At 34.7% G+C, this 12995-nt stretch overlaps 1 protein-coding gene across 3 annotated transcripts in view; it reads left to right on the top strand.

Annotated features, from left to right (window-relative positions):
- The window catches only part of Fgd4 (FYVE, RhoGEF and PH domain containing 4), a 199499-nt gene extending 189939 nt beyond the window's left edge, over positions 1–9560 (top strand). For all 3 annotated transcript variants that reach the window (XM_071609985.1, XM_071609986.1, XM_027934149.3), the window contains exons 16-17: positions 2956–3096; positions 4112–9560. In XM_071609985.1, coding sequence (XP_071466086.1) covers positions 2956–3096; positions 4112–4369 — 399 coding nt within the window. In that variant the 3' untranslated portion in view covers positions 4370–9560. The remainder of the gene's footprint in view (positions 1–2955; positions 3097–4111) is intronic.
- Positions 9561–12995: the final 3435 nt, after the last annotated feature.

Below are 12995 nucleotides of genomic sequence, written 5' to 3'. Positions count from 1 at the left end.
TGGTACTAACAAAAATTTTTCTAAAGAATAACTGATTAACTGCTAATTGAGCTTATTGAGGTAAATATACAAAGGTCATTTCTGTTAACTGAAAAAGGATCTTAAACTCCAAGTTCTCTGTTTGAAGTTAAAATATAGGCCTATATGCTGAAATTCTAAATATAATTCTGAATCCCAATGGGATGTAGGTGTTACTTGTATGGCAGACCAAGATGTTGCTTTCTTGGGCAAGAATGAGAGGAGGATACTCTTCATTTACCCCCAGGAACACAGCTTGAGCCCCAAGACTTAATAGCAGCTCATGAAATTGGTACAGTATAATGAGTCAGATCATGTGTTAAATGATGAGTTTCAGGGTGTCTCTGTGAAATAAAAATCAGTAGCTAGTTTTCTAGAAAGCCTTATACTGAGGGAAAATCATTTACTTATTTGGTTAATTCATTTAACTAAATACAATGTGCAGTCCATAAGTAGGAGATAAGCATGCATGCACTTAATATGTATGCATCTGAGACTTAACACTGTCCCAGCTAGACTGTTGTGTGCTGTGGAACAGTGGTCAACTTCTCTATAAAAGGGTCAGAGAAAATATTTTATTCTTTGCAGACCAAAAGGCCAAACCAAGAATATTAAATCAGTGTTTTTAAAACAAAAAGAAATAAGTTTCCACAAATTATGTTGACAAAATTCAATGTATTTGATTTATTATATTTGCAAGCTTATCCTCTTCACTGCTGAGCCATTGTTTGGATTTAAAAATTCAAAAATATTATAAATTACATATGTAGGTTTTGTAATATGGGTCTGCAAATAAGAAAAATATAATTCTCTGGGGGAAGATGACATTTCATTTAATTGGAGTCTAAAGTTAGTGTTCTTATCATCAAGTTGATTGTAAATATTCATCTGTAAAAACTACTGTTATCTTGTAGGCCATACAAAAGCAGGTGGAGTTAACTTGCAGGTTTTCATTTGCCAATACAGATAGTTTCTTGTGAAACTATCTGTGTTTAAGAAGAAACTATCTGTGATGTATCTGTGATGAAGCATCAGTTATAACCAAACCATCACAGATCAACAAAAATACACAAGCATGCACTTAGGTATCATCACAAAGTCAAATTGCTATGAAAGTTTCTTAATGTTTACTCTTACACAGAAATGTGTATCACCTGGTAACAAATCAGCACTTTGGGGGAAAAAAATGTTATCTTCCCCAGAAGAATTCCATTCTGATTAATAGACGCACATTTAAAAAAAAAAATTTAAGTACATACCAAATATTTTAAATTTTGTCAATGAAAATTTGTGAAAGTTTATTTTCTTCATATAAGTATCTATGTTACTTGGTATGGCCTCTTGGCTTGGAAAGAATGAAATATTTTCTCTCTGGCCCTTTGGCCAGAGTTTGTTAACCACTACACAAAGTTATTCTCTGGTATACATTTAAGTGTATGTATGCATTCTCTTATCTCTCACATTCACATTCCGTGACAAAACTGAGTAGCACCATACCGTTTCAGAAATAAAAATAGAAGCCAGGCTCAATGGCAAACACCTGTAATCCCAGCAGCTTGGGAGGCTGAGGCAAGGGGATCATGAGTTTAAACCAGCCTCAGCAAAACTGAGGTGCTCAGCAACTCAGTGAGACCCTGTCTCTAAATAAAATACAAAATAGAGCTGGGGATGTGGCTCAGTGGTTGAGTATCCCTGAGTTCAATTCCCGATATAATAATAATAATAATAATAATAATAATAATAATAATGAAATAAAAGTGTAAAATAAAAATTTAGGTAAATGGTTTTATTTCCTTTTTTGACAGTAATTAATATATTAAAAGCAAAGCAGAAAACTATAAAACGACTTTTCAAAAATTTGTCACAATGAAATATTTTAAATTATCTCAGGTACTAGGACAATTGATCAGTTTTTACCTTTTTGCTATTGCATTTATGCATTGTTGGAGTATTGTGGCTCAAAGTTCATGGTTTGGATTCGTACTGGGCTAAAATTCTAGCACATAAATTCCTAAATGTGTGCTCTTGGGGAAACTATTTAAAAATGCTGAACTTCTAGCTGGGCACTGTGGCTCACACCTATAATCCCAGAGGCTTAGGAGGCTGAGACAGGAGGATTGAGAGTTCAAAGCCAGTCTCAGCAATGGTGAGGCCCTAAGCAACTCAGTGAAACCTTGTCTCTAAATAAAATACAAAAAAGGGATGTGGATGTGCTTGGTAGTTGAGTGCCCCTGAGTTCAATCCCTGGTTAAAAAAAAAAAAAAAAAAAAAGCTGAGCTTCAGAGATAATGAAAGTACTAACTTCTCAATGTTGATATGATGATTAAATTAAATACATGTATCAAGCAGAGAAAACTGCCTTTAAAAAGCAGTCAATACATGTTTATTTAAATTTGAGTTCTACTCTAATGCCATCCATTCCCTGCAAATGCCATGGTTTTATTATTTTTTAGGGCTGAGTAATATTCCATTGTGTATAAATGCCACATTTTTTAATCCATTCATCCATTGAAGGACATCTAGGTTGGCTCCACAGTTTAGCTATTGTGAATTGTGCTGCTATAAACATTGATGTGGCTGTGTCATTTTGTATACAGAGATATGATAAATTGTGGTATATAGGTGTATTAAGAATTGTAATGGAAATAAAGATTAAAAATAAAAATTGTAATGCTAATAGTAATAATAATAATAATAATAAGAGCTCATGTAAAAATAAATAGATAGATAAATAAAGAGATTTCTAGTAAGAGTTAGAGTTGACCTAAGTATTTTTCCATGTTAGTGACAGAGTTTCAAATGTAATTGCAAACTAATCTTTTTTGGACCATTCTAGAAGACATTTTATATGAATACATATTCTTTGAGTATTTTCCCTAAGTTGAACCACTTCGGTTTTATTTTGTTTATTCTTTCTGCCCATCATAATTGCTCTAGATTGAATCTGCAGAAGTATCTGGAAACAGTGTGGTGTGCAGCTTTCTTCAGTACATGGAGAAAACAAAACCTTGGCAGAAAGCTTGGTGTGTGATCCCCAAGCAAGACCCTCTTGTGCTGTACATGTACGGTGCCCCCCAGGTAACTAAACCACATCTGCTTGAAGACAAGATGCCCCCAGGGACAGAGGGAGACATGTGGACAGTGAACTCAATCCTGCCATTGCTCCTCCCTAGAACGAAAGAGCTCAGGCTGTCATTGTGTCTCATTAAAATAGAAAAATAGGTGGGATGTGGTGGTGCACATCTGTAATTGCAGTGGCCCAGGAGGCTGAGGCAGGAGGATCGCAAGTTCAAAGCCAGCCTCAGCAACTTGGCAAGGCCCTAAACAACTCACTGAGACTCTGTCTCTAAATAAAATACAAAAACAGACTGGGGATGTGGCTCAGTGTTTGAGTGCCCCTGAGTTCAATCCCCATTACCAAAAAGAAAAAGAATGAATAACTTAAGTTTGTTGTTTAAGATGATAAATTTTATAGTTGCTGTTTTCTTCACCCTGTGAATCATTTATCCCCTTTCTTTGCTCATTTCCTATTCAGTGGGTTTGAGAAAAGGTGAATTGAGTTAGGAAAGAACATGAGGAGGAGAAAGGGAAGCAGAGGAAAAAGTAAAAAGGGAGAGCACACCTTTTTAATGATAGGAAACATTAAGAAAAGTTGAGCTGGGCTTGGTAGCTTACACCTATAATCCTAGTGACTTGTGAGGCTGAGAATGGAGGATCACAAATTTGAGGCCTGCCTCGGTAACTTAGCAAGGCCCTCAGCAATGTAAAGAGACCCTACCTCAAAATAAAAAGGGCTGGGGATGTAGCTCAGTGGTAAAGCACCCCTGGGTTAAATCCCTAGTACCACTAAGTAGAGTGCTGAATGAGCTCCCTCAGAAAGGAGGTAATAGCATCAGTGGGTGCTCTCATTCATGCATTCACTCAGCCAACTCCATCGGCCTCATGTCCAGGCATTGGAACCACCCCCTCTACCCATGGAGCACTTGGAGTGAATCTGGGTTGGGCAATAGTAGCAAGAGAGGTTTTGTAGGAGCAAGGGCCACACACACAACAGACTAACAGCTCTCTCCCTCATGCAATGTTCTTTGCGCAGGATGTCAGAGCCCAAGCTACCATTCCACTCCTGGGCTATGTCGTGGATGAAATGCCAAGGAGTGCAGACCTGCCGCACAGTTTCAAACTGACTCAGTCCAAGTCTGTGCACAGCTTTGCTGCAGACAGTGAGGAACTGAAACAAAAGTGGCTGAAAATCATTCTTTTAGCTGTCACAGGTGAGACACCAGATGGTCCAAATGAGCACCTAGCCACTTTGGACGATCATCCTGAACCTAAGAAAAAATCAGAATGTTGAACTCTCGGATCAGCTGCAGCGTGTGGTCTCAAGCAAGACGTTCAGCTCCAGATATCCCCAGCTCTCCTTCCTCACCTCTTAGCACTTTACGTTGAAAACTATAGGCTCATCAATGCCACCTGTTGGGGATTGTTTTCCCATTTGTGTACTCTTAGTAAAATTAATGTGCAGAGCCATTCTCCCGGTAAAGTTTTGAAATAATGTGAAAAATGGAGTTTTTATGAACTAGAATATGTGCTTTTTGTCTTGAAGAAAATGGTGTCAATTGATTGTATCACTACCAGGTTAGAATGGGCCACTTTCATTTAAGAAATCCCTCAATGTCTTCTCTTTCACATGTAGGATCTGTAACAGTTTAAAAGATATACCTCCGTGTTGCCAAAATAGATCCATGGTGATAAATACAGGGACAGTTTAGCTATTAATATTAACTTATTTAGTTTATAAATCTCAAGCTGCATAAATGATATATGTTCTTTTAAAACAAAAGAAAAAGGACAAATTATTGGTGTTCAACCTTTTGACTTAAAAGATAATACCTGTTTTTGTAGAAATACTCTTCAGAATATCTAAAGTATATAGCAATTATCTGTATATAGTATTAAATATAAATATATATACTATACATGCTTTTCTCTTCAGCTTTAGGTTCACATTCATCTCTAATTTATTTTTAAAATAAAAAGCATGTTTTATCTTGGAATTGAGCAGTGTTCTAAACTTAAATGTTTTTGGTGATTTATGTTTAACTGATTGGCATCTAAGGGTGTTGATATTTTTATAAGAAAAAGCATTAAGTGGCATGGGGCAAATTAGTGAATTCCAACAGTATTTTTAGAGTTTTGTTTTGTTTTGTTTTGTTTGTTTTTGTTCTGTGCCTATTTAAAACAGTGCCTCTCTTAGAAGGTGCTATTAATACCTATTTAAATATAAGATGAGTGTTTAGTTAATGTTTCAGTCTTGATTATTCTGAAATTAAAGTGCATTTTGGTCACTGGGGTGGTCAAAGTCATACGGGTTAATTTACCTTTTACAAAAATATAACTGTTGTAGTATAACATCAGCGTGTGCAAAAATCTTCACCAAAACTTGAACTATAGAAGACACCTGACCTTACAGAGAACCTGGGACATGTGGAAACTACATTTATTGTCATTGTTTCCTTTTTCCATGTGACTGTTATGCATGGTTGAATAAGGACTATATCTGATGAACACTTAAGATAACTATGTGGGCCTATTCCTTGGTCAGATGTGAAACAAAATTCACACACTATAGCCTATGTTTGAAGGCAGGGGTTGAAAGATAGTAAAGGAAGTTTATGCACAACCACCTCCCCAGAGATGAGCAGGGGGTCGGGAGGACAACATTCAAAAAGCAATATTTTAATGGCAGGTTTTCAGGAGGTACAAATGATTAAAGGAGAAATTTTCCCCCTTTTATCCTCTGTGGAATTTTAATAGATTGCAATTCTTTTTCATGAAGTCTGCTGCTCTTCTTTTCTATTTTACTGGTGATTAAAATCTCACATGGAGTTGCTTATTTAATCCTTTTCTCAACCTCAGTTTTTCATTTCCTTTTACACTATCATAACTCAAGCATTATCACTTTTTATACACCAATCTGCTAGAAATTTACTATCCTCAGTCTGTAAGGACTGCATCTTAAATGAAGACAATGAGTAAATATCTACATTTACTCAGTTTGAAACTGCTATTTATTTCAGACCCTTTTGCTTTAAGAAATATGTCTTAAGATTTTTTTTCCCCACCACTCCAAAGGAGTAAATGAACCAATTATGGCTGACATAATTAGGTTCCTTTCCTCCATGAAAGGAATACCAGCCATGATCATTAACATTAAACCAAATACTTAGAGCCACAAAGAGAAAAAGATAGCTTCTTGTACCCTATTAAATCAGGGCCAAACTGAAAGAAAATGTACATTGCTTCTCTTTCCTAGCTGCCAGCTGTGGTATGTGTGTAAGAAAGAAAGAAAAACGGGTCCAGGATGGTTATTGAGAAAATGACAGCTATAGATAATACTTTGGTTTCTTAATCTCAAGAAAAGAGAAGCAATAAAAGTATAGAATGATTATCAGAGCAGGATGACTTGTAAATGTGAATAGATCATTGGATATATATATATATGGCAACTAGACAACTTATGAGTCAGATTATTTTTGAAAATTATTTGAGCAGCCAGACGACTCAATTTTTTTCCTACTAGTAAGTCCTTTTAGAATATAAGTAACATGAACACATTCAATGTTGTCTAACTTAGGTTATGGAAAGAATACTCACAAAGAGTATTATTAACGTGCTCTTAGTAGTCATTCTCTTTACTTTTTTTTCTTCTGAGAAATATCAGAACTAGAAGAAAATTTCTGGTTACCTAGCCATCATCTTCACTTTTCATCCCACAATCTTCAGTCAGTCAAGCACGAAGAGATGCAGGGTAGCAGCCTCACTCATTTGTGTCTCTTTAAAGAATCACACATTTACTTGGAGAAAGGTAAAATACTCTTAGCTATTCAACTAAGAGACCTCGAGGAGGTTGTTAAAGAGCAATTGGTGTGAGCAGTCATGACAAACTGAATTGAAAAGAAACTTTCCTATTAAAATCAACATTCCATATGGGTTTTAATGGTCATTGTCCAATTTGGTGCTTTCCAAAGTCATCTTGTTAAGTGCCCTTCTTCTAAAGTTAAAAATACTTCTTTGATAAAACTATATTCATTAGAAAACATTCCAGCTTTTAAAAAACTTAAATTTTGCTTTTGTTGAAAGTCTATCATTTGATAAGTGTGAGACTTTTATCAAGGTTTTAAGTGGAGCTCAATAATGAAAAGTTCCAGCCACTTTCATAATAATGGCATCTGTAATGCCAGCTTATATGCAAGCAATAAACTCTCCAGATATGGTTTTATATTGAAAGTTTAGTATGAAGACCCCTAGTCACAAGCATATAGAAGACTGACTTCCTATATAGTATAATTGTAATTGCTGAGTACTGAGGAGGTAAATGGTGGGGAAGGGGTGGGCATCATTCCTTGGATTCAAATACTATCAAAATCATTTTTACTTTTTCAAAGAGTGTGGAGAGTGAAACAAGTAAAGCACATATATGTATTATATTATTAAGCTATATTTTGTTTTCCATTAATTCAATATTCAGGTTATCTTTACTGGGCAACCCACTCCAATTTTTTTTAATTACCAAACTTTTTATAGAAATTCATCTTTTAAATGCACCCTATGTATTTTTTTTAAAGAGCACTTGTTCTGTCATAAATATATAAAGAAATCTGTAAACTTCATGGTACTGCAGGGTTGTTATAGATTCATTGATGCCTTCTAAAAACCTTTTCTCAAAAATCCATGTGGAAGTTCATGATTCTATTTTACTTTTTCTTATCTCTGTGGAGACAAGGTGGGTTCCCTGCCTTCAAACATTAGATCTTGTTCATTTGTATCCAAAGCCTTAAGTTATTCTTAAGCATACTGTCTGTGATATCTCTCTAAACGGATCTTTCGGCAATGGATATATTCTGAGGAATAGACACCAACAGGAGCAAATACATAAGTACATTTTAAGGAACAAAGGTCTTTTTTTGGTAAGTATCCTTGCTATAGTGCTCTATTAGAGGAGAATTAAAATTTCCTGCATCACATAATGTTCATGTTAGTGGGTCTAAGATGAAGCACATGGTATTTATAAGCTAAAATTTCAAAGGCAAGAATATCAATGTTTTCATTAGTAAATTTTTTAATCTACAAGAATGTATTAATATAAGGACTATGTGGCTAGCCAGTTCCTCTTCTTAGGACTGTGTTGACATCTATAGTGGATCATGTTACTTCTTCATTCTTACCCAGTTTTATTAGATTCAAGCTACTTTTTATTTTCATACTACTGTCTACTATAGCTTCTCTAGATTTAGAGAATATGATTAAGTAGAAAGACCACTAGGTCTTCTTAAAAAATCCTTTTTGTGAATTTCTATTGTATGTACATATGTAAAACTTATTGATTTTCAATTCTCTTTCCATAGGAAAGAAATTTTAATAGTTGAAATATTTTAACAAGTTGTTTACATGGATTTTGAATATATAATTCATCCTCATACATGCCCCTGAATCATGTTGAGTCATGGGAAGGTAACTTTGCTTTCTTTACAGATTTGGTAGAGATGAATAAGATGAGAAATTGAAAAAAATAAGAATGAACACAGGTAGATAGTCTCCAGATCAGAGCAAAGTGTGTTAAGAGAAAAATACTTAAGCTGCAGAAGGAATATAAACCATAAATTACAAATCTATGTTTTTGCATGCTGATGTGATTCATTGCACCCAGGCTTTGACCTTGGCCTCTAAATTATAGACTATGGTATCTTCTTGTTATTGTTTTCCTTTAGGTTTTTTAAAAATAGTTTCATTCTCTTAGAATATTTTTTATACTTTTGCTAAGGCAAAACATCCCTCTAAATTAATTTATAATCTTTTACTTTCTGGACTGAGCACCTGTGAGAATGCAGTCTTTTCTGTTTTGAGCTGAAATAGCACATGACTTCAACGAGACAGTTTACTTGTTGGAGTCACTGAGGATTATATGAGGGTCATCCCTTTTCCTAAAATTCATTGTGGTAGATTTAGTGAAAAATTAAATCAAAAAAACCTCTTAGTATATTTTAATAAGTGAATACTAAACATATAGAATGAAATATAGGTTTGGGAAAAAACAATAATCTGTGGGGACCATTAGGGTAACAATTGCATTAAATATTACATAGTATATGGATATTGGAATGTATCACTGGGGGAGTCTTCATTAGCAAAACAATCACGTGTGTATATAAAACTTTTTAAAAGCCAGACTAGCATTTCATCTTGTGAGTGTCAGTTGACTGATATTTGAAAATATTATCTGGGTTTTTCTTTTGATTTGGTGACAAAGATTGAAAAGATCTGTTATCAGAATTTTACCATTGACTCTAATGTGAAAAAGTGTATACAATTTTTCTTTTCTAGCTATATGAATGTAAAATATTTGCAAAGTGTATATATTGTGTAACATATGTATATTTGGTCATAAAGGCAGATAATTGAAAATACTGTAAAATTAAGCACTTTAATTCCTATTAAATATTAAACATTTGTATCTTGTAAAATAAACACATCCTTAAATCAGTTCTAAAGCCTTATGGTGTTATTTCAGCTAGAATCATATATATTCAGTTCACAATGATTTTAGTTTTCTACTTGGGGGAAAAAAAGTAACTCCGATAGGGTACAGATGCCCTCACCACAACCCCACAAAACAACCTATGAAAGTCTTTCAAGAATAAAACGTGTGATTCAGCCAACATTTCCCAAGTATAGTCTGTGGTTTCTCCCTGTAATCACTCCAAGTCTGTCTCCAGGAACTGATAAACAGTGCTGCTTTGCACCTGGAAAGTAATACTTTACCACCCCACACGTTATGGTATTTGCCTACATTCTGTTGTCTTAATATTAGTGAAATAAGCATGCAAATAAATAAAAGGCAAAGGAAATATTTAAATCTTTTTGTAATACCTTTATTTCATTTTTATGTGGTGCTAAGGATTATTTTTTTATCCAATGCCTCATGCATGCTAGACAAGTTCTCAACCTCTGAGCCACAACCCCAGCCCACTATTTAAATCTTATTGCTGCTATTGGTCATATGTCCTTGAATCCCAGTAATAAACTCCTATGATCATTACAAGAGACAAAAAAAAAATTACCATTTGACTATAAAGCACTACACAAATATTATTTCTTGACACACTTCACATTAGTACTGAGCTACACCCCCCAGTTACTTTTCTGGCTTTGTATTTAAAGCAAAAGGAATCCTAAGAGACTTTCTTTATGATTTCATAAGTGTTTCCAGAGATCCTTTTTAGAAGGTTATTAGCTTTTTTTTTTTGACCACAGAGAATTGACTATTTATTGATTGACACTTAAAAACAATTGGCATCAGCCTAAAGGGTTTCTTAACGTTGCCCTTGGATCATCAATATGGCTTCTTTGGGTCCACAGTATTCCAGGTAGAAATGTGGAAAGCACACAATTTCAGGCTTCTCAAACTGAAGTATATAGGAATCACCTGGAAGTCTTCTCAGTTCTCAGACTGTGATTTAGCTGGTCTTCGATACAAAAGGCATAAGGGCAAGAGAGGGCTGAATGCATCCTTTTATAAAAGCACCAACCCTGCCCAATGGTGGAGCTCTTGTGATCTAACCATCTCTTTTCTTTGCATTTGGTGTTTGAGATTGAACTCGAGGCCTCATGCATGCTAGGCACTACTTCTACTGCTGAACATCCCCAGCACCCTAATCATCTCTTAAAGGTCCCACCTCTTTCTTGATTTCTTTCTCAGTGGATTTGTAGTTGGTATACAGGAAAGCTATTGATTTTTGTGTTAATTTTGTAACCTGCTACTTTATCAAATTTGTTTATTAGCTCCAGCAGTCTTCTGGTGGAGTTTTTTGGATCTTCTAAATATAGGAACATATCCTCTGCAAACAGTGATGATTTGACTTCTTCCTTTCCTATTTGTATCATTTTTGTTTCCTTCTCTTGCCTAATAACTCTGGCTAGAATTTCTAGCACTATATTAAATAGGAGTGGTGAGAGTGAACATCCTTGTCTTATCCCAAATTTTAAAGGAAATGTTTTTGGGTTTTCCCCATTTACTATGAGGTTGGCTTTGGGTTTTTCATATACAGCCTTTACGATGTTCTGGTAAGTTCCGTCTTTCCTTAATTTCTTTGATTTTTTTTTTTTTTATAATGAACAGGTGCTGAATTTTGATGAATACCTTCTTTGCATCTATTAAGATTACTAAGTGATTTTTTGTCCTTAATTCTGTTAATATGATGAATTGCATTTATTGATTTGCTTATATTAAACCATCCTTGCATCTCTGGAATAAAACCAACTTGGTCATGGTGTACAATCTTCTTAATATGTTGTTGAACATGATTTGCTAATGTTAAGTATTTTTGCATCTAAGTTCATCAGGGATATTGGTTTGTAGTTTTCTTTCTTCTGTGTGTCTTTTTTTTTGTTTTTGGTGTGAACGTCATAATAGTCTCATAGAATGAATTTGGAAGTGTTCCATCCCTTTCTATTTCATGGAATAATTTGATTAGTTCTTCTTTAAAGGTTTGGTAGGATTCAGGTGAGAATCCATCTGGTCCTGGTTTTTTTCTTTGTTGGAAAGCTTTTTATTTTTTATTTTTTAAATATTTTTAGTTGTAGGTGGGCACAATACCTTTATTTATAAATAAATGTAGTGCTGAGGATCGAACCCAGTGCCTCACACATACTATGCGAATGCACTACCTCTGAGCCACACTAGGAAAGCTTTTTATTACTGCTTGTATCTCATTATAAGTTATTGGTCTGCTTAGGTTTTCTGTGTCCTCTTGATTCAGTTTTGGCAGATAGTATTTGTCTAAAAATATATCCATTTCTTCTAGATTGCCCAATTTATTGGAATATAAGTTTAAAATAATCTCTAATGATCTGCTGAAGTTCTGAGATGTCGATGGTAATTTCTTTTTCTTCATCTTAAATTTTATTAATTTTGTTTTTCTCCCTTTTTCTTTTGGTTAGTTTGGCTAAGGGCTTATAAATTTTGATTATCTTTTTAAAGAACCAACTCTTGGTTTCATTAATTCTTTTATTTTTTTATTCTCAAATTCATTGATCTTGGCTCTGATCTTAACTATATACTTTTTTTAAGATTTAAAAAAAATTTTTTTAGTTGTCGATAGACCTTTACTTTGTTTATTTATATGCGGTGCTGAGAATCGAACCCAGTGCCTCACACATGACAGGCAAGTGCACTACAACGGAACCCCAGCCCCAATTATTTCCTTTTTTTCTACTAGTTTTGGACTTGCTTTGTTCTTTTTCAAAGACCTTGGGAATCATGTTTAGGTTATTTATTTGGGATCTTTCTGATTTTCTTTTTTTAAAATATTTTCTTAGTTGTAGATAGACCTTTATTTTTTTTATTTATTTTTATGTGTTGCTGAGGATCAAACCCAGGGCCTCACACATGCTAGGCAAATGCTCTACCACTGAGCTACAGCCCCAGCCCCCTTTCTGATTTTCTTATGTAGGCATTCATAGCTATAAACTTGCCTCCATAGTGTCCCAGAGGTTCTGGTATGTTGTATCACTATTCTCATTTGAGTCTAAGAATATTTGATTTCTCCTATCACCCATTCATTGTTCAAAAGAGTAATTGTTCAGCCAGGGGCAATGGTGCACACCTGTAATCCCAGTGGCTCAGGAGGCTGAGGCAGGAGGATCACAGGTTCAAAGCTAGCCTCAGCAAAAGCGAGGTGCTAAGCAACTCAATGAGACCCTGTATCTAAATAAAATACAGGGTCTCATTGGGGATGTGAGTCAGTGGTCAAGTGCCCCTGAGTTAAATCCCTGGTACAAAAAAATAATTTTAAAGGGGGGCTATTGTTCAATCTCTATGTGCTTATATAATTTCTGTAGGGTTTTGTTACGTTGATTTCTAATTTCATTAAGATCTGATAAAAAGCAAGGAATTATATCAATTTTTTTGTATATGCTAG

The sequence above is a fragment of the Marmota flaviventris genome, chromosome 3, assembly GCF_047511675.1.
Source record: "Marmota flaviventris isolate mMarFla1 chromosome 3, mMarFla1.hap1, whole genome shotgun sequence".
Classification (NCBI taxonomy): domain Eukaryota; kingdom Metazoa; phylum Chordata; class Mammalia; order Rodentia; family Sciuridae; genus Marmota; species Marmota flaviventris.
The sequence above is the reverse complement of the archived record's forward strand: the minus strand, read 5'-3'. Positions and strand labels throughout refer to the sequence as shown.